General features: G+C 36.6%; 2 protein-coding genes across 2 annotated transcripts; one reads left to right on the forward strand and one right to left on the reverse strand.

The window, feature by feature from the left end:
- Positions 1-1,183: 1,183 nt before the first annotated feature.
- LOC311068463 (FERM domain-containing protein 7) lies at positions 1,184-11,212 on the forward strand (the record flags this gene model as incomplete). Its single annotated transcript, XM_084090935.1, has 12 exons — positions 1,184-1,309; positions 4,063-4,167; positions 4,793-4,835; positions 5,838-5,916; positions 6,013-6,110; positions 6,228-6,342; positions 6,475-6,622; positions 6,772-6,867; positions 7,498-7,661; positions 8,741-8,809; positions 9,966-10,041; positions 10,114-11,212. 12 exons carry the CDS (start codon positions 1,184-1,186, stop codon positions 11,164-11,166), a joined length of 2,172 nt encoding a protein of 723 aa, XP_083947061.1. The 3' UTR covers positions 11,167-11,212.
- A 2,219-nt stretch (positions 11,213-13,431) lies between these two features.
- Positions 13,432-19,070, reverse strand: pip4p1b (phosphatidylinositol-4,5-bisphosphate 4-phosphatase 1b). The gene is made up of 7 exons (XM_084091245.1): positions 18,830-19,070; positions 17,408-17,598; positions 17,183-17,289; positions 16,351-16,456; positions 16,183-16,235; positions 16,001-16,091; positions 13,432-15,903 (listed from the first exon to the last, which is right to left on the reverse strand). The coding sequence occupies exons 1-7, from the start codon at positions 18,930-18,932 to the stop codon at positions 15,760-15,762; spliced, it is 795 nt and encodes a 264-aa protein (XP_083947371.1). The 5' UTR covers positions 18,933-19,070; the 3' UTR covers positions 13,432-15,759.
- Between the last annotated feature and the right edge of the window lie 989 nt (positions 19,071-20,059).

Consider the following 20,059-nt stretch of genomic DNA (forward strand, 5'->3'; position numbering starts at 1 on the left):
ACCAATTCTAAAAAAAAAACTATATATATATATATATATGTATATATGTATATATATATATATATATATATATATATATATATATATATATATATATATATATGTATATATATGTATATATATATATATATAACTATATATATTAACATTAAAAATAGCAATGTTTATTTACTTTTTTATTTATGACTGATCAAAAGTTTGGAAACATTACTAGTTTTAATGTTTTTGAGTCTCTAATGCTCATCAAACCTGAATATATATTATATAAATGTCAGTATACTTTAAAATTTAATTTATTTTTGTGATGCAAAGCTGAATTTTCATCAGCCATTACCAGTCTTCAGTGTCACATGACCCTTCAGAAATCATTATAATATGCTGATCTGATACTCAGTTATCATCAGTGTTGGAAACAGTTGTGCTGCTTAATATTTTTTTGGAACCTGTGATATAAAGCTGATGAATAAAAGTTAAAATCAAGAGCATTTATTAAAAATAGAAATATTTTCTACTAATATAAATCTTTACTATCACTTTTTTTAAAATAAATTTAACACATCCTTGCTGAATAAAAGTAGCCTAGCCTATTGATTTCTTAAAAAAAAAAAAAAAAAAAAAAATTGTACTGACCCCAAACCTTTGAACAGTAGTGTAGCCTATATTGTTACAAAAGATTTCTATTTTGAATAAATGCTGTTCTTTTAAACTTTTTATTCATTAAAGAATCCTGAAAAAAGTATCACAGGTTACAAAAAAATATTAAGCAGCGCAACTCTTTCCAATATTGATAATAATCAACATATTAGAATGATTTTTGAAGGATCATGTGACACTGAGGACTTGAGTAATGATGCTGAAAATTAAGCTCTGCATCACAGAAATAAATGAGATTTTAAAGTATATTCAAATAGAAAACCATTATTTTAAATTGTAATAATATTTTTTCCTGTTTTTTTTTAATAAAGACTAGTGTTGATTGTAACGCGTGTGGTGTAGATGCTCTGCACTGAGATCAGATACAGTAGTGTTGCTGATGCTGCTCAGTTTAAGAACAGTCGTCACGAGACCGCCGCGCGCTACTCCCTCACTACAGCATCAAACCGATAATGATCCACATTATGGACACTCTGTCCTTTATTTAAATGAAAAAAAGTGTGGTGTTTAAACCCTAAAGGTGCAGAAGATGGGGGATAAGTTCGAGTTACTGAAGGCACCTGTCAATAGGACAGCTGCGCGGAAGAACAAGAACGAGAAACTGCGATTACGCGTCATCTTCTTAGACGACAGCGAGAGAGTTTTCGAGGTGGAGGTGAGAAATAATACATATATTTATACAGAACGGGGCAAGTTGTCACATTGGGGCTATGTCTGATGAAGTAACTATAAGGTCCGCAAACGCTTGTTTTCTATAATGATTTTGTATGCTGGTTTCAAACACCTTTTTTAAATCTGCGGTTCTTAACCGATAATTTGTGTGTGTGTGTGTGTGTGTGTGTGTGTGTGTGTGAATTTTGTCTCCAAACTAAAATTCAGTAGCATTTTTATATATAGCCTATATATTGTGTAAACAAATTAATAATAAAAACACACTGGCATGCATTCAGACAGGTTCAGCTGCATAATGAAGACTTTAACTGAAAGTAAACTGTGTAGGCTAGTTTTCATAAATGTCAGGTTGGGGCAAGTTGCCACATTTACTTGTTGCCCAAATAATGGTTTGATATATCTGTTTGTTACCTTTTTTTACTTAGGCCTATATGTTTGATTCATTTTTCAAAATTGTTTTACAGTTAAAATTTGACCCCATATTTTACCCCAACTCTATTGAGGCATGTTGTCAGAAAAGGACAGAATGTGTTCAGTGAACTGTATTTTTATTTTTATGGGAAATAAAAGTGTAGCTTTTTTGTGCCTGAGACTTCAAGCTATTTAGCAATGGCTTTCAAAAATAACCATAGCCTGTGAAATGTTCAGTGAAGTAAAAAGTGTGACAACAAGCCCGGTCTAATTACATTTTGCAATGTTTCTTTCCCTGTATAATCACTGAAGTATGTGTAGCTTGTAACAAGGACAATACATATTTTGACATTTAATATGTTTGCAATAATGCATCTCTTTTAAGTTTCCTCATTTAAAAAGTAATTATTTAACCCCCCCTAAAACAGGCTATATTCTTTGTCAACACATCATCCTTGTGGTCTAGTTTGGTGTGTGTGAGGGTTTCTCTCACTTTTGCTGTGTTTTGCTTGTAAAGGAGCATCATTTCATGTCCCATTATCTGCTTGCTGCTTCTGCTTCATGGGGGATGCTCTGTGTGTATGTGTGTGTGTACGTGTACGTGCCTGGGGGTTTTCACTGCTTTTGCACAGCACAATCTTGTCCTACCAGTCAGAAGCAGCAGGTGAGATATAAAGTCAGGGTGGTGGGGAGATGGACAGAAAAAAAGGAAAGAGAGTGAGTGAATCAGTGAGTGAATGAGTGAGAGAGTTAGTGCCCGTGAGGCATGTGTGTGTCTGAATAGGGGTAAATATCATGGCCTACACCGAACAGAAGCTTGTCCTGGCCTCATTCCAGAGAGCACGCCAGCATTCCCCTACACCCTCGGGCAAAATAGGCAATTAGTATAGAGGCAGTGAAAAATACAAGAAATCGGAATGAAAGATGTCAGGTTGTAGAGAGACGATCTGTTGTTTTAATCGATATTTGGTCAACAGAACGTTATTTCAGCATATTAAGTGGTGCTTGGCGGCTTGCTATTATTATTTTTAATCCTGAGGTTTAGGTTTTTCTTTATCCGTACTGTAGGTATTAAATAATGACATGAATGGTACCTTAGATTGTGCGGCTTGTTGATGAGAGACTTAAAAAACGGATTTACATTTTACATTTACATTAAAAGAGGGAGATCTAGTGACCAGGCTGTTTTAGTAACCAACCACACAGATCATCTAGCAAATGCTTTAGTGCAGGTGACTACCAGTGTTGCTGATGTTGTTAACTTAAACTAAACCTATTAATAGGCATTTTCATTAACTGAAATTAATCTGAAATGCAATAAAACATAAATATTAGAAGATCAAACCTGAAAAACTTAAACGAGAATTAGAAATGTTGCCTTGGCAACGAAATGAAATAAAATAAGTTTAGGTTTAAGTACTAAAATTTCTAAAACTAAATCTGAAAAAAAAATTAAGCTAAACAGATATATATATATATTTTTTTTTTTACAAAAGCACATAAAATTAATAACAACTAAACTAAATTTAAAACTAAAAACTAAGCTAATTCAAAATATTAATAAATACTATACTAGCTTATAAATAATTATAAAATAGCATTATAACCACAACATTCTGGTGGCAACTTTTGCATGGACAAGCACAAGCCATGTTTTCTCTATTATTTGATTGTATTACTTAGACACAACTGGTTTAAAGTGCATGTTCAATGATGATTCACTAATGATGAAAATAGCATTTGTCCTGAATAAACATTACAAAAAAGCATCATGTCTTCACACATATTTACAAAGTATGTATATTCTGACGTAACTTCACCCTGTAAGAGATTCACAGATCTTTCTTTATTTTTGTACTGTGGTCTATGTTTCAACCTCTCTATCTCACACTTGTTCCTTTAGACTATATCCCTCTATCTTCTTTTGTTCCTTGTCTTTGACAAGATAATGGGGAGGTTATATGCCCCGCTGTCACAGTAAATACAGGGTTTAGTGACACATCCTCACACACATATGTGCCCACAAACACACTCATCAGATAGCAACCCTGTATTTTGAGGCTGACTCAGTGAGCATCTGACTTCGCCATAATTCTGTTTGAGCGGTTCAGTTGCTGCAGATTCAATTACCAGAAAGTTGCTCTAACAGTCACATTCTGCTAAAATCGCACCATCTCATTAACAACCGCATTAAGTAATAGCGATGGAAGAAGTAATTTCACAGTTTCAAAAGTAGCATAAATGCTGGCAGCACTGAGACCAGAATAAAATGTCATGTAAGATGTTTAAGCATTCTGTGGTTTATTCTTCTTCATCTTCCTGCAGAGAAAGATTCTGGGTTCTGATTTCTTCAATAAGGTGTGTGGTCATCTAAAGCTGCTGGAGAAGGAGTACTTTGGCCTAGAGTTTCGTCACCATACTGGCAGCTATGTGAGTCCTTTGACCTGTCAATGATGTCAATAACAGAGTTTGAACATAAACAGCAGTCCAGCCCTTAAAGGAATAGTTCACCCTAAAAAAAATTAATAAGCATGTTGTCATCATTTGCTCACCCTTATGGAACACAAAAAAGTAGTTATTTCAATAATGTAGTTGGTCATGGGATCTAGAGCTTTTAAGGATGTAAAAGCATCATAAAAGTGACCCATATTTCGAGTCTTTTTAGGTCTAATAAAGATAGCTTTCCATGATGAACTGACAGAAATTATAGCCATTGCTCATTGAAGATTTTGAAATCTGCCAAACTCTTTGCAGTGACTTCATGTGAGAAGTAGTGATGACCTTTTGAGCGTGAGTTTTTTAATGGGTTTATCCAGTTCACAAAGCTGATCTGAGTTGTTCACAAATCAAAATTGATCAGTGATCTCATTATCAGTGAATAATGACTTTAAATTCAGTCTGTAGAAAATACAGAGCTACATCAGGTTGAACAATGACAGCATTTTTATTTTGGGGTGAACTGTCCCTTGAAATAGTTGCTTTATCCACACTTGTCAAATGGATATTTGTATGCTGCAATAGGAAATTAAATCATGTCTTAATGTTTATTATACAGGTCTGGCTTGAACTCCTGAAACCAGTGGCTAAGCAAATCAAAAGTATGTTTTCTAGTGGTCGTCTTGTGTCAAGGTCCACTTGATTAATTTTCAATTGATTATTTGTTCAGCACATGCTTGTTAACTTATGCTGACTTATAATACTGGTGAATGGTGTGCCAATTTTAGTCAAGTTTTATTGGCAAGGAAAAAGGATTTAGAGGTCAAATTGATACACTTAATATATTTTGGGCTATCTGCTATCTATATAAATTAGAATAGAGCATCTGCAGCATTGGGCCATAAAATCATTCATTCATGAGCCATTTCAGTTGCATCCAACTCTTAGTGATTCTGTGGGCCATCGCTTGCCATATGCAGAGAGACTGTTCGTCAGTTTTCTTGGCGATGATTTTTCCGGGATAGGTCACAGGGTCTTCCCCAACCCCATCACATGGCTTGGGACTCATACACGCATACACACACCTAGGACACATTTTTAGCATTTCCAATTCACTGTATGTTTTTGAACTGTGGGGGAAACTGGAGCGCGGAGAAAACCCACGCAGACACAGCGAGAACACAGTTCTACAACAGTTCTACCCACTGCACCACCTGGACCATAAAATAGGGCATATCAAAAAAAGTGATTTAGAAATCCAACTTGCCCCCAAAACACTTTGACATAACACTCATTATACTGGCCACGTAGAAAACTCCTCAAACAGCTAAAAATGCTGCATGTCAGCAGCATTTTTTGCAAATGAACATACTTTTAAAATTATATAAAAATATACTGTATCTTGAGAATGTAACCCCTGGCACATCTTACCCCACTTTCTAGATGCTTTCTGTATTCCCTAATATGAATATGTGGTCTCAGAAGTTAGTATTCACCAATTACTGATTCAGTTTTTCCCTAGACTTAAGCTTTTTTTTTACCATCCCAGATGCTTTACCATTAAACTATCAATGAACCTTTGCCTTTAGTTAATATTAAGATTATTAATAAAGTAGGTTTAACGCTATTTTTATGGGTCAAATAACATTGTGTACTTCCCATAGATACCAGTGATGTGGCGTTCCATTTTATAGTGAAATTTTTCCCTCCTGACCCAGGACAACTGCAGAGAGGCTTAACCAGGTAAACCCCAAGCACATGATTATCTGATATATAGACCGATAAATAGGTGGTAATAGGTGATATGAGTTCAGTCTGACTGCTGCCTCTTTTATACAGGTATCTGTTTGCCCTTCAGATCAAACAGGATCTGTCAAATGGCAGCCTCACCTGTAACGACAACAGCGCCGCCCTGCTGGTCTCTCATATAATGCAAGGTAGCTCCTTTTATCTCATTGAAAGTTTACATGCCATCAAAATACAAAGCTTCCAAATCTTATCAGTTTGATTATCATATACACTTTACGGTTTTCCCTCTCTGTCCCCCTTTGTAGCAGAAATTGGGGATTATGACGACGAGTTGGATGCTCATCATCTTGAAAATAAGCAATACGTGCCAAACCAGGAGTACTTGGACCACAAAATCATTCGCTTTCACAAAAAGCACAGGTATCATACAGCTACACACAAAATGATATGTCCATTAACATGCAGCTCTTATAATATACAGTATGCCATTACAGAGGTGTAATTGAACATCTTTAATTTTGTCAATTAACATAATTTGGATTTTGGTGACAGAAGTCACACTCCTGCTGAATCAGATGTGCATTTGCTGGAGGTTGCCCGCAAAATGGACATGTACGGGATCCGCCCTCACCCTGCCCATGATGGAGAAGGCATGAGAATCAATCTCGCTGTCACACATATGGGGGTACTCGTTTTTCAGGTACTGTACAAAAATATATGCTTAAACTTAAAATTAAGATTAACGCATAATTTGAAAGACGCATCAGAATAAATATACACAACAACCTTAAATGAAATATAAACTCTCTCTTACATGTTTAAATATTTAACATCTTTTACCGTTATCAGGGTAACACAAAGATCAATACCTTCAGCTGGGCCAAGATCCGTAAGCTGAGCTTCAAGAGGAAAAATTTCCTTATCAAACTCCACACTGAAACTGGGGTGAGACACAAACAATCCCTCCATTACGACCACTGTTTGGAAACTGGGGGGGAAAGAATTCAATAGTTCCTCTGCAACACTTGAAATTATATTTCTCTTCATATATTATATCTGCAAGTTGCAACATTAGTGCTGACTTCTAGATTTACATTTAGTCATTTAGCAGACGTTTTTGTCCAAAGCTGGTAGACTTACAAATGAGGAACACCAGAAGCAATTTATCATGAGAGAGACAACAATGTGATAGAAAAGAATAGAAAGACAAACCACATAAAAAAAGCAGGCAGATGCACAACTTTTGTTTCTCCTCTTAAATAATCAGCACCAATAAATTTACATTTACATGTATGCAGAGGCTTCTATGCAAAAGAAACTTACATTGTATTCAAGGTACACATTTGATCAGTTTATGCATTCCCTGGGAATCAAACCCATCACCTTGATGTTGCTAGCGGAGGCCTCTACTTGTGAAATGTTAAATATTTTATATTTATTAGTATTTAGTCATTAGTATTGGAATGAGTTTCTACTAAGCTAGCATCTGAAAGCATAAAAAAGCCATTTTTAATTTGAGTCTGAAAATGCTTTAACAATCTTAATCTGTCATTCACTCAACTCTTACTGTATTAGCCTTCGAGGAGGGACACTGTTGAATTTTCCATGGCCAGCAGAGATGTGTGTAAGGCGTTTTGGAAAATGTGTGTGGAGTATCACGCTTTCTTCAGACTTGCTGAGGAGCCCAAGTCACATCAAAAGTCCATTCTGTCCAGCAAAGGATCCAGTTTCAGATACAGGTATGTGTGTGAGAGAGAACGACTTTAAATATGTGGAATGCAATAAGAAGCCCCAGTTGTCTAATACTTTATGCTATGATCCTTACTAAGCATCTTCCATGAACCCTCTGAGAGTGTGTAATGAATATATTAAATAGAGCAGTTCTAATATTTTTTTCTGAACACACAACTAGGCGACATTACATGTGTCTAGCGTTATGACAAAGTTGAGAATAGTTTAACATGATGCAAAAGAGCAGCAATGTGGCGACATGATCAGATACTATAGTTGAGTGAAGGCAAGATGGAGAAGTAATATCAGTGAGGGATTTTACTCTTCTATATGATGTCACTGCCCACATGCATGAAAAATGATGTGTAGAAAACCATATCAGAATCTGTCAGCATTCTGAGCTAGATTGATTCATCTATTGAGAAACATTCATTTTGTTCAGGTCATGATGCATTATGGACTGCTGGATACACAAGAGAACATTCATTTTCAGCAGAAAACTGCTTGGAAAAATTATTGTAGAAATAGAATAGTATCTTTTTCTTAATATTAAACTGATCAAAAATAACAGTAAAGACTTTTACATTGTTATTAAAAAATATCTATTTAAATAAATGTGCTTCTTTTGAACTATTCATCAAAAAATAGAAAATCAGTTTCCACAAAAATATTATGCAACACAACTGTTTTCAACATTGATAATAATGATAAATGTTTCGTGAGCACAAAATCAGCATTTAAATTGTAATAATATTTCACAATATTACCCTTTCACTGTATTTTGATAAAATAAAAACAGCCTTGGTGAGCATAAGTAAACTTCTTTTCAAAATATTACAAAATATTACCTACCCCAAATATTTGAATGGTAGTGTATACCAGCCCATTAGTGATTTGTTTTTCAAAAGCTCTGGACAGTTATGCAACCCACAAATAACATTAGGACATCCAGTGGCAGGGAATCCAAATATTCAAGAAAATCACTCTCAGTGTGAACAAGACTTGATGAGATTCTTTTTGCACCATGCACCTCAGGAACAATTGTCTTGTAAAAAATATTTTTCTGTTTTCGGTTGTGGTATTGTAGTGGCAGGACACAGAAGCAACTTCTTGAGTGTGTGGGCTCTGGAGGCAAGAAACATTTGCCTTTTGAAAGGTAAGATGATATGTTGGGTGTTGTTGAGAAAACGTTTCTGCATACATTTTGTGTGTGATTTTTTTCTGTGCCACTAGTGGGACTCAAGGTAATAGTAAAAATTATATATAATGGTTTCCCAAACACTCTTGCAGTCTTCTATTTTATTAGACAATTAGGTAGCCTTAACACCACTGGTTGGGTCAACGTTACTATATTGAGCCACTCAAACTAAGCACAATTCTGAAACCTACAGCGTCATGGACAGACAAATGATGACCACTCCAAGTCCACAAGACCACAAGTACACATCAAGCGCACCATTTTGGACAGGAACCAACAGAGCAATGTTAAAAGCACCACAAAGTTTACGTCTTTTGGGAAAGTCAATCTACAATTGGTTCAAAGTTGTTTCTGAACATTAAACTGGGATGTGTTTTCACATTTTTCCCTTTAATGCATGGTACACATTGTACGATTTTGGGCAGTCTCAGATGAAATATGATCAATCCTGGCGATTTCTGTGGTCGTGGCTCCTAAATGGTGAGTGAGGTTCAAAAACGGCCATTGTCACGGTCTTGCTACCAAAGATATCCTATGATAATTTTCTGACAGTGTCAGAAATTTAGCGTGATCTTTTCACATTATGTTTGCTGCTACAACCTACGTCTACTGACTAGCCAATACAAATGCAGCATGAAATATTGCTCAACACGACATGACGCTAAAACTTAAAACTACTTACCTCAAGCTCCATTTACAAAATTGGCAAGCCAAGTTGGCCTCTTTTCCCTAGCCATGACCACACCCATATTCTCCTCTTTCGCTTCCTCCTCTTTTTTCAGCGCACATGAAAACCACAATTGCCAAAGTGTGATTCATTTTGCTCTATTTGTTAACCACTAGCGCATGCTGATGCTGTGTTAGTCTTCTTTTCTAACTTGCGTCGCAACCTACGATTCTATAGGTCTCAACATCGTACAGTCTACATACATGTTGTACCCAAGTTTATAAGATCCATGTCGTACAGTGTGATTTGTAATGATCTTGTAGGATTGCCGAAATTGCACAGTCTATACAGGCATAAGTTACAAGAATAGATTCTTTAGGAAATTGGACAGTGCTGTACGGGTTTGTTTTTCATCGCATCTACAGCCTTTTTTGCACTTTTTTTCAGAAGTTACTGCAAGTCTGAATACGACACTCGACAGTGCAGATCCTCTCCTGACATACTGACTGACGTCTCTAAGCAGGTATTGTACTTGTTTCTTACATTTCAGATGTGTATTTGAATCCACATGTTCTCATGTTTCTTTCTCACATAGCTGTACGAGCATCTACCTCCTGGCCCAACTGTTGCTGGGCAACAGAGTGAACAGACAGGCGTAGCCAAGCGCAGCCTATCTGCAGTGGAAGTCATGTTCACTAATGAGCTTGAGCGATCCAGGCCCTTGTCAAGAAATCCTGCCTTCTCAAGCAACTCTGCCTCGCCCAAGCTTCGCTCCCTGTCTACATCAGGAGAAGAACATCGTGGTAGAGGAGCCCAGAGACAGAAGGCAAAGAGACGATTGTCTCCTAACGCCCAGCATCTCGTGCTCCTCTATCCTAACGCGCCCCACCTCCAGTTCCACCCTGTGCTGCCTACTTTCCCACTCACCACTCACCCTTACCTACTGCAAGACCATACGTCTTCATCCCTAGACCGCCTCCCTCAAACCTATCACAACCATGTGCCTCTGCAATTCTTTCCCAGACAAATTGCCCACTCATCCTTGCCGTCCTCTTGCTTGTCGCCACAACTTCAGAAGCAGCAGGAAAGGCTCCGTCCTGCTGGCTTGGGATTAGCCGAATCGAGACTATACCCCAGAGGAGGACTAGGGCTGAGGGCTGGGTTGAATAGGAAGCTGGACTTGAATAGAGTGGAAGCAGGCCATTACAGCGACGACTCCTCCTTTCAGACCGGCTTGCCTCGCCGAACCTCAAGCCAACCAGACTTCAAATTCCAGCGACCTACACTTGCCTCAAATGCCGCTGCATACGCATCCGAGTATCGTCCGCTGGGATATTATCCACATCTTTCTCGACACCAGGTTCCTGCCAGGCCCACCTACCTTCCTCTAAGTCCTGCCCCTCTCCCGGAAAGACCCACTTCTTTATGTGTACTCGGCACAGGTAGTTATAGTGATTCGGATTCAGACACCTTCTACCCATACTTTCCTGCATTGGGTAAAGTGGTACGTTCTGGACCACTGGCACGCATGCGCTTCTCTTCTGGAAGCCTCCAACTTGATGAAGAGGATGGAGAGGAAGAGGACTCGGATTGCCCGAATGAACAGGAAAACACAAATTTTACCACTGTTAAGGTGATGAAGTTGTAGTAGCCATGCTTAGAATTTTGGCCCTGAATGATGGGGCTCAACAAATAAAATAAACTGTTAAAGGAACACGCCGACTTTTTGGGACTTTAGCTTATTCACCGTATCCTCCAGAGTTAGATAAGTCCATACATACCTTTTTCATCTCTGTGATTTACGGAGGCGGAGTGATTTACTCCAACTGAGCGAACTCTCTGCTCCTCACCACGGGGCTTCTCAGGTGCTGCGAGCAAATCACTCCGCCCAAGTAGCAGTGCTTCGCCTCCTGAGAATATAGTTCCCAGTATATATATGGTTAGAAGATGGCTGTGTCTCATGTGACCTTGTTATTTGTACACGCTGTGACTATACAAATCACAACATGTAAATAGGAAAATGTTGGCGTTATTTTGTCACTTATTGGGAGCAGTATGCTAGCTGGAGCCATTTACCTACAGTTTTTGTGCTAAGCTAGGTTAGCAGTAGGTGCGTCAGACAGAGTTACGGCACGCACGGAGATAAAAAAAAGGTATGTATGGACTTATCTAACTCTGGGGGATACGGTGAGTAAGCTAAAGTCCCAAAAAGTCGGCGTGTTCCTTTAAGTCCTGCAGACATTGCACTCTCAGAAGAAATGGTACAAATCTGTCATGGGGCGGTACCCTTTCCAAAGGTACACCATTTAGCACTAAAAGCCTAAAAGGGTACTGCCCCAGTGACAGATTTTGTACTTTTTTTCTGAGAGTGTGTGGTAGTAACAAAAACAGAGGGGAACATTATTAATCAGGTGACATACAGTAAGGTAATATTTCTGTAAATAAGAAAAAAGGAGAAGTATTTCAAGTCAATTTGCATCTCTGATCTAAGGCCCTGTTTACACCTGCATCTGTAGACAGAAATGCAATATAATATACATAACCTTACATAATGAACCGTTATGTTTTTATTACCTTAGAATGAGCCACTTCTATCTACATACACCATGAAATAGCCATTTTGCGCCGACATGTTTCTACAGCCCTAAATGGACAAACTACTACAGAGCGCGTTTCGTCACTATGTTGTTCTTCGTGTAAAGAAGCTAGCTCAGCGAATAAAACACTGACACAATGATGAACAAGTAACAATCATATATTCGCAATAATGCGGGCTGTAGCCAGATGGGATTTACACTTTGTCAAGCCAACACCCAAGTTTGGTTTGAAGAAAAACTTGCCAAGCACAATTTTTCTAATACGCACTCACAGCATTTGGTGTGGTCTTGCGGCTATCAGAGCAGAAACAAAATCATCAAGCATTGTGCTCTCCGTGTGGTTTTCCGTCGTTTCCTTGTCCATTAGATCGAAAGATCTGAAAAACCCATATATTTACCTGCCCTTGAAGAAACTGGACAGAAGTGGTTGAAAGTGGACAAAAGACAGATTTAAACGGGTATGTGTATGCCTTGTCTACTTGTGATCCGATCAAACCAAAACGCATCTTAATACCAGGTATAAACAAGGCCTAGTTATATTTTGTTGTAAGGTGCTGTGAATTTATTTAAATGTATAGTTCAACCTGATATGAAAATTCTGTCATCATTTACTCACCCTCATGTCATTCCAAACCTGTTTGGCTTTCTTCTGTGGAGTACAAGAAGAAAAGGATGAACTGGATCAGATACCTGAATGAATCATTCAGAATGGTTGAAGTGGATCAACTGATTGAAAAGATCTGAGTCAAAAGACTCAACAAATGAATCAGACATGAAAAGACTTGCTAAGATTTCCTTCAAAACTGTGTTGCATGGAATTTGAAATAACATGAGGTTCTGTAAATGATGACTAAAGTGTCTTGGGTAAACTATACCTTTAATCATTCATTATTTCATAAAATGTTCTAACCGTGTACTGAGTGACTAATCATTCTGTGGTGATTCTGGGTAAATCTTAATTTTCAGGAAACATAAAGCCAAGTCCATGTTTATGTAACTAATAAAAATGGATTCTGTTTGCTAAAAATTAAGACAGATTTTCAGGTGTTTGTGTAATGGGATTGGGAAAACACTAGGAATTCTTTCTTTGACATTTGTGCTACCAGTGATATGTATTTAAAACATTTTTGCAAGGATGTGAAATTTTGTCAATAAATGAAGTATGTAATTTATTGCAAAGTCAAGCTCATTTAGCACTACAAGGTTGCATTTGAACCTTATATAGGCTACTAGTCAATGCTATACTCAACTTCTATCTGCCTACAAAGATAATCACTTGCACACATTTCCTTTTGCTTAAAGTGCATGCTAATAAATACAAATTTAAAATTGCTTTATTTATATAATTTCTTTGGCGTTTTCAACCTACAACCTTTTGAAAATGTTCTGAACATAGTCCTCTGAAAAGAAAGTACACCCAAAACAGTCAGATCTAAAAGTAGTCCATACATGTTATAAATAATGTTAATCTAACATTACGTGACAACATTACAAAACAGATTGTACAATAGCATTATTTTTTTAAGGGCATTCTCATTCAGTTATTGCTGTAGCTCAAAATCAAGTGCATGAACTGATAAAATGTATACCCTGAATGAATGCACTGCAAGTCGCTTTGCATAAAATTAATAAATGAATTTAGCCAAAAAGAGCATCAGCGTTTGATTAACCTTAACATTGTTCTCACTGAGTCACTGCTATAGCTTGGAAACTTACCCTACAAATGAGTTTCACCTACGTTTCGTCTGTTGTCATAATTTTGTAAACGGTCAGAACCCCTAACACGCATACAAATACTCAGGATTTGTTAAAACTTTTTAGTCACAAAGGAACATACAAAAATGATCAACAACAAAATCAACAATGACAAGATAGGATCCATTACCACGTTAAAATGTAGTGCAACCACATATATATACATTTTAAACAAAAATTAAACAAGTAAATGCACAGTACAACTGCACAATCATGTAAACAAATCAACACAACAAAAATAAAAACTTACTGGTCACTTCTGCGTTTCACAGAATAGGAATAAGTATTATAGTATTAGTATTAATATATATCTGTATTCTCCATTAAGAGTGCAATGCAAAGAGTTCATTTCAGCTGGAAATGATTCTATGCGATTGGTCAGCACAGGTACATTTACATCTCATTACAATCAGAAAAAACGTGCAAAAATTGTACCTTTAGGTGTACGACACCCTGTCACTGCGGGGTAAAACCCTTAAAGGGACAGCTTTGTACCTTATTTATGCCTAAAAGGGTCTAACAATACCTTAAGGGTACATATTACTACTCTAATATGCATATTTTAGGGGTAATACAAAGTACTGCCCCAGTGACAAGCTGTTGTACCCCTAAAGGTACCAATTTGGCATATTTTGTTCTGATAGTGAAGATATAAGTTAATCACAGCAATGCTCCTTGATGAATATTTACATTCATCAGCATTTGAAAGTTCACGCAGATTGTGTCTCTTTTAGAAACAGTCAAAATTAATAATAATCCCCGTCTGTAATCTACTGGGTAATGCTACGATTATTAATAGCATACAAGGTAGAAGGTTTTAATGCAGCTATATAACCACAGGCAGGTACAAATAATAAGCAGCGATGCTTGATTTAAAAAACAGCATAAATAAAAGTAACATACGGATCATTCGAAATCTCTAGAATCTCTGTATGGTGTCAGATGTGAAACATTTTTAGTAAGTAAGCAAAGCATAATTTGGTGCCTAAGCTGTTTTTGAGGGTGAGGATACATAGTAAGATATGCTGAATGCTGTAGGAGGACAAAAGAGGAAGGTAAGGGTTTGGGCCACATACATTCAGATCCAATGAATAATATCCATGCAAAAGCAATAAAATACATTGAAAGAATAAATCAACTTCATTGTTGCCTATGATTCAATCTATAGCACATTCCAATAATTTGTGACGTTAAAATGCACTTTCTAAAAAATAGATCAGCTTTTGCTTTTTCCCCTTTTCTTCTAAACCTTCCAAATGCTTCAGTGTGTTTTCATTTCCTTTTTCTTGTTCATACCCTACAACTTTCAATAAAGCTGCAGTTCCTCTATATACGGCACTATTTGCTTTAATTATACATTATATTTTACCAGCTATAACAACAGAGCACACTGTCATGTGAGGCACTTACAAGTTCTGTCAGCACATAATATACCGTATATATGTGTGATACCACAATGATGTCAGAGTCAATTCACTGGGCAAAAAAAAGGCCTGTTTCAGCAGTTACTGATTCTGCAACTAAACTAGAAGTTCTTGTCCTACTGACAATGCAGAAATATTTTGATTCTCTATGCGCTTTTAAAGTGTGCAGTGTTTAGGAAGCGGGTTCCCATTAGGAATGTGGATAGATTGGGTTTGAAATTTAAATTATTTGGGTGAAAAGTGGGTCATACTTTACTCCAAAAGGAATTAAAATAATAATTTAATTATAATTATCTAGAATAATAATAATTATTATTTGATTTGTTTTTGTTTTTTGGCCTATTGAACTTTATTTTGCATTGATTTTAGGGGGAAATATGGATTTTTACTGACAGTTCTTCACCCATTTAGACAGAACATCTCTCCATTAGCATCCCTTTTGGCTTAGTTCTTCATTGCTCTCTTCTATGAGTGGTTGTGCAGTGGTTCACTGATTTTCATGCAAGCCCAATGTAGGGCTCTGACCAAAGTGATCAGCACCAGGAGAATGAAGAATACCCAGGATACATAAATCCCCTTATATTGCCGTGCATTCCACCACGTACCAGCCTACAGAGAAAGAAAGGGAACAGAGTAAAGACATTTCCAGGCATTCTGAAATGGCAACTCTTTGAAATAATGAACTCTAAAATGCTTTTATTCTTACAATCAATCCCGCAGTCGATATGCTGAAGATCAAACACAACACGAAACATTTCAAACTCCGCTTTCTAGGGTACCTCTGGCCGATCGATGAGCTATATTGACGAAAGGAATGGAATTTACTTGTAATCAATGTAAGTGTGTGGTACTAAATAGAGGAAGGTCTATGGATAGTATTTAACGTACACTTTTCTGCAGTGTGGACACCGAGCCAATGTCCGATCTGTAAATTCTGTCCACTAAACAACAGAAATACATTATGTTACAGATAAAGTATTAAGGCGATTATTAAGGCAAAATGAATCAATAAAGAGCAATGAAATGTTAACTTGTATGAATGAGAAAAGTTCTTACCAGAAAAGTGTTAGCACAGTGGCCACAGGAAACCCTGGCACCGCTAGGCTGAGGATTCGGACTTTCTGCACCCAGATGAACTGGACCTAAATTGATAATTCGCTTACTGATCCCCCCAAAAAAAGACACACATACACACACACACACAAAAACATAATATTATAAACTAATATTTTATTTGACTGTATCTATTAAAGTCCACTGACAAAAATTGACAACCAAGGTATATGAATATACACTACCATGCAAAAGTTTGGAGTTGAAAGTATAATATATATATATGTGTGTGTGTGTGTGTGTGTGTGTGTGTGTGTGTGTGTGTGTGTGTGTGTGTATGTATGTATTTTTTTTTATTTTTTATTTTTTTTTTATTATTTATTTATATATATATTATTTTCTATTAATTTATTATATTTTTAAAAGTAATTTATTCCTATGATGGCAAAGCTGAATTTTCAACATCATTTCTCCAGTCTTCAGTGTCACATGATCCTTCAGAAATCATTCTAATATGCTGATTTGGTGCTCAAGAAACATTTCTTCTTATTATCAATGTTGAAAACATTATTTAACAAATATTTCTGTGGAAACCAGGATACATTTTTTTTTCCAGGATTCGTTGATGAATAGGAAGTTCTAAAGAACAGCATTTATTTGAAATAACTAAATAAAGGTATTAATTTATTATTTAAAAAAAAAAATAACATTAATGTAGTGTAATTCAGCTTCATGGTACAGTATATATCTGATATCATCAATGTACCATGGCATGTTCCAAATACTGTTTTAAGAGTCATGAATTATGGTAATGTCTCCTTTTAAATTCTCTCACCAGTAAGGTCGAGGGCAGGCGATCCTCTGCGAGGTAACTTTGCAGATGAGAAGACAGTTACACGGACACCTCACATACTTCTTTCCTGCTGGAGCATTCTTTATGGGCTAGATAAATCAGGAAGTGAAGTCACAATCTAGTTCAGTTTTCATCACCTCGCTAAAACATCAAACAGTATGCATGTTTGAGGAATGGAATCCTAAACGGATGTGCTTGTTAACTCACTGTAGCCTCATTGCAGACTCCACATTTGACCACATGCTGGTGGATTTTGCCCTCCACACTAATAAGCGACTGACACACTCTGCAGCCGATGACAGAAGCACTGCCGCTCTCCGGAGAGCCCAGCGGGGAGTACGGTGGAGGAGCCTCTCCCAGCATCGTCGAGGGAGGAGCTGACGGGAACGCTGGGAAATCTGGGATGGAAAGAGAGCATGAGAGAGGACGTAAGGCAAACAGAAAGTGAGAAAAATTGAAAAGGATTGTCAATGCTGCCACTAAAAATGACAATGAAATATACAGAACTGGAGATTTTCCTTTGCAATATTATTAACTCTCTTATCAAAGCAATGTTAAATTTTTTTTTTAACTTTTTTGCATAAAATGGACCTTATTACTAATAATATTATGCAATAATTTTTAAATAAATCTTTGTATGTCGCCTGTGACAATAAACAAATATTTATTTAAATGTATTTGAAACAGATGGGTACTTTTACTAATATCAGAATGCAAAGAGATAAGAACAATATCATTGAACATTTTCTTTACACATTTTTACACAACATTAACGTAATAAAGAAAATATCAATTTCAGACTTATTGTATCATATCATAATAGACTTTACGCTATAGAAATTGCATTCAAACTTAATTTTTTTACTTAAATGATTAAGTTTATATAAATTATGAATATACTTAAATGTTACTGTAAGTAGCCTAAAAAAAATCTGAATACATATGTATAGACAAAATATACATATGTATAGACAAAATATTAATAGATAGATAGAATATTTAACACCAATAAAAGGTTTATTCAACATAATCCCTTCATTATTACTAACCATATTAACCATTTAATTGCCATTTTACATTGTTTGTGCAAAGTTAAGAAAATATGTCTTTTTTTACCAAGACGAGCAACATTGTGTGTAGAAGATGGTTACATGATTACATTAACATTAATTAATCAGTTTAAACGTTTATTGATGTTCAGGCTGATAGTCAATAGTACTTGGGCTGATATACTATAAGCCTGAGGGCAAAAATCATGATTCCTTAATCAGACGTTTCAGGTGTACTGTAATCTGGCACTAATCTATTTGTGCTGTGCTTAGGATCGGCAGATAACAGATTACTGCAAATTAAATCACATAATCGACATATGTTGATCTGCGTACAGTGGCACACTTTATGCTCTATATAAGTCACATTAAAATGAATCAATAAGGGGATTCTAAATACTTTTGCATGTGAGCGTGCGTGGGCATCATCACAGGAGCGATTGAACGCTCCAGTCGAACTCAATCGAATATATAATCATAAGTTTAATTGTGCCTACGATGCCCAAACATGCTGTGTAGGTAGACTGCTCAATAGGCTTTTAGACACAGCCACTGTCAATGCGAATCAGGTTTGACTCACTCTGTGGTTTGGTCAGCGGTCGGTAGGTCTCATCTACCGGTGACAGCCCGTTCTTTCCATCGAGACTGTCCGACAGCAAAGGCGATCGCTCACCGTCAGCCATGTCGTAAACGAGCACAATTCCTAAAAAAAAAGCACGCTGTGGATGTTTGATGCTGGTAAATGTTCTCACGAAGAGCAAAAGTGATCTGTGAAAGTAAAGCTCCAGGAAGCGTCACATAATCACATGATTTCTGCTACCAGGAAGTCGACAACAAAAATAACAACACAAGCGCGTGATCGCAGATTCGGCCAATTAGCGACGAGCTCACAAGGACTGAAAAATGTATATAATCCCGTTTTAATTAGCTCTCACTTATTTAGGTGTGCTGTGCTTCAAGTGAAATATTAATGTTCACCGCTCCATACTCGCATCTTATTAAAAGCTACCTGTATTAGAGACTGTCAAACATTATGAGCTTCTGAACTAAATCCTTTTCTACAGCTTTATTTTATTATTCTGTAATTACAAAGATCGTGTGTTGTGTCATGACTGTGTTTTTAATTAATTTAATAAGGAATGGATGGTAAAAATATAAATATATAGCTGCTACACAGAAAACAAAAACAACTAGCTTTACCACACACACACATATAAAAGATTCCTGCCATTCAAATCATTAAAAAAAACAAACATTAAAGGCACAATATGTATCTTTTTTTCAAAAATCACTATATCTATGTTATATATTTTTTTAGTTGTGTACTTACATTATCCCGACTGTTTCCAACAACTTTCAAACCAGGAGAAATTTTAATTTAATTCGAAGACACGGGACGTTTCTTTATTTCCGTTTTGTCGCAGTCAATGGCGTCATATCCGCGTTGTCCCTGGTTTCCGCTCGTGCTGCCATGGTAACCAGAGTTATGAACCAGAGCCCTCTGATAGTAACCAAGACGACAGACGTGGACCACTGTAGTTCGCAATGTCTATCTGCACGCTGTTGTTGTTTCGTTCAAACATTATGGACCATGGCAAGCAGACTTTGGATAAAAAAGGAGAACTAAAACGAGAATCAATATCAGCGCGGTGTTTTCGAGATGCCGAGAGCTCCCATAGTCAGTATACAAACGAGAGCTCCACGTCCGAGACTTCGACCGCCCCTACATGTACTTTATTAAACAGGTGAGCACATTTACATAAAACTAATCAATGTTATATAGTTCAACAATGATAAAATGTCAGAATAT

The sequence above is a fragment of the Abramis brama genome (genome assembly GCF_963993115.1).
Source record: "Abramis brama genome assembly, chromosome: 2".
Taxonomy (NCBI): domain Eukaryota; kingdom Metazoa; phylum Chordata; class Actinopteri; order Cypriniformes; family Leuciscidae; genus Abramis; species Abramis brama.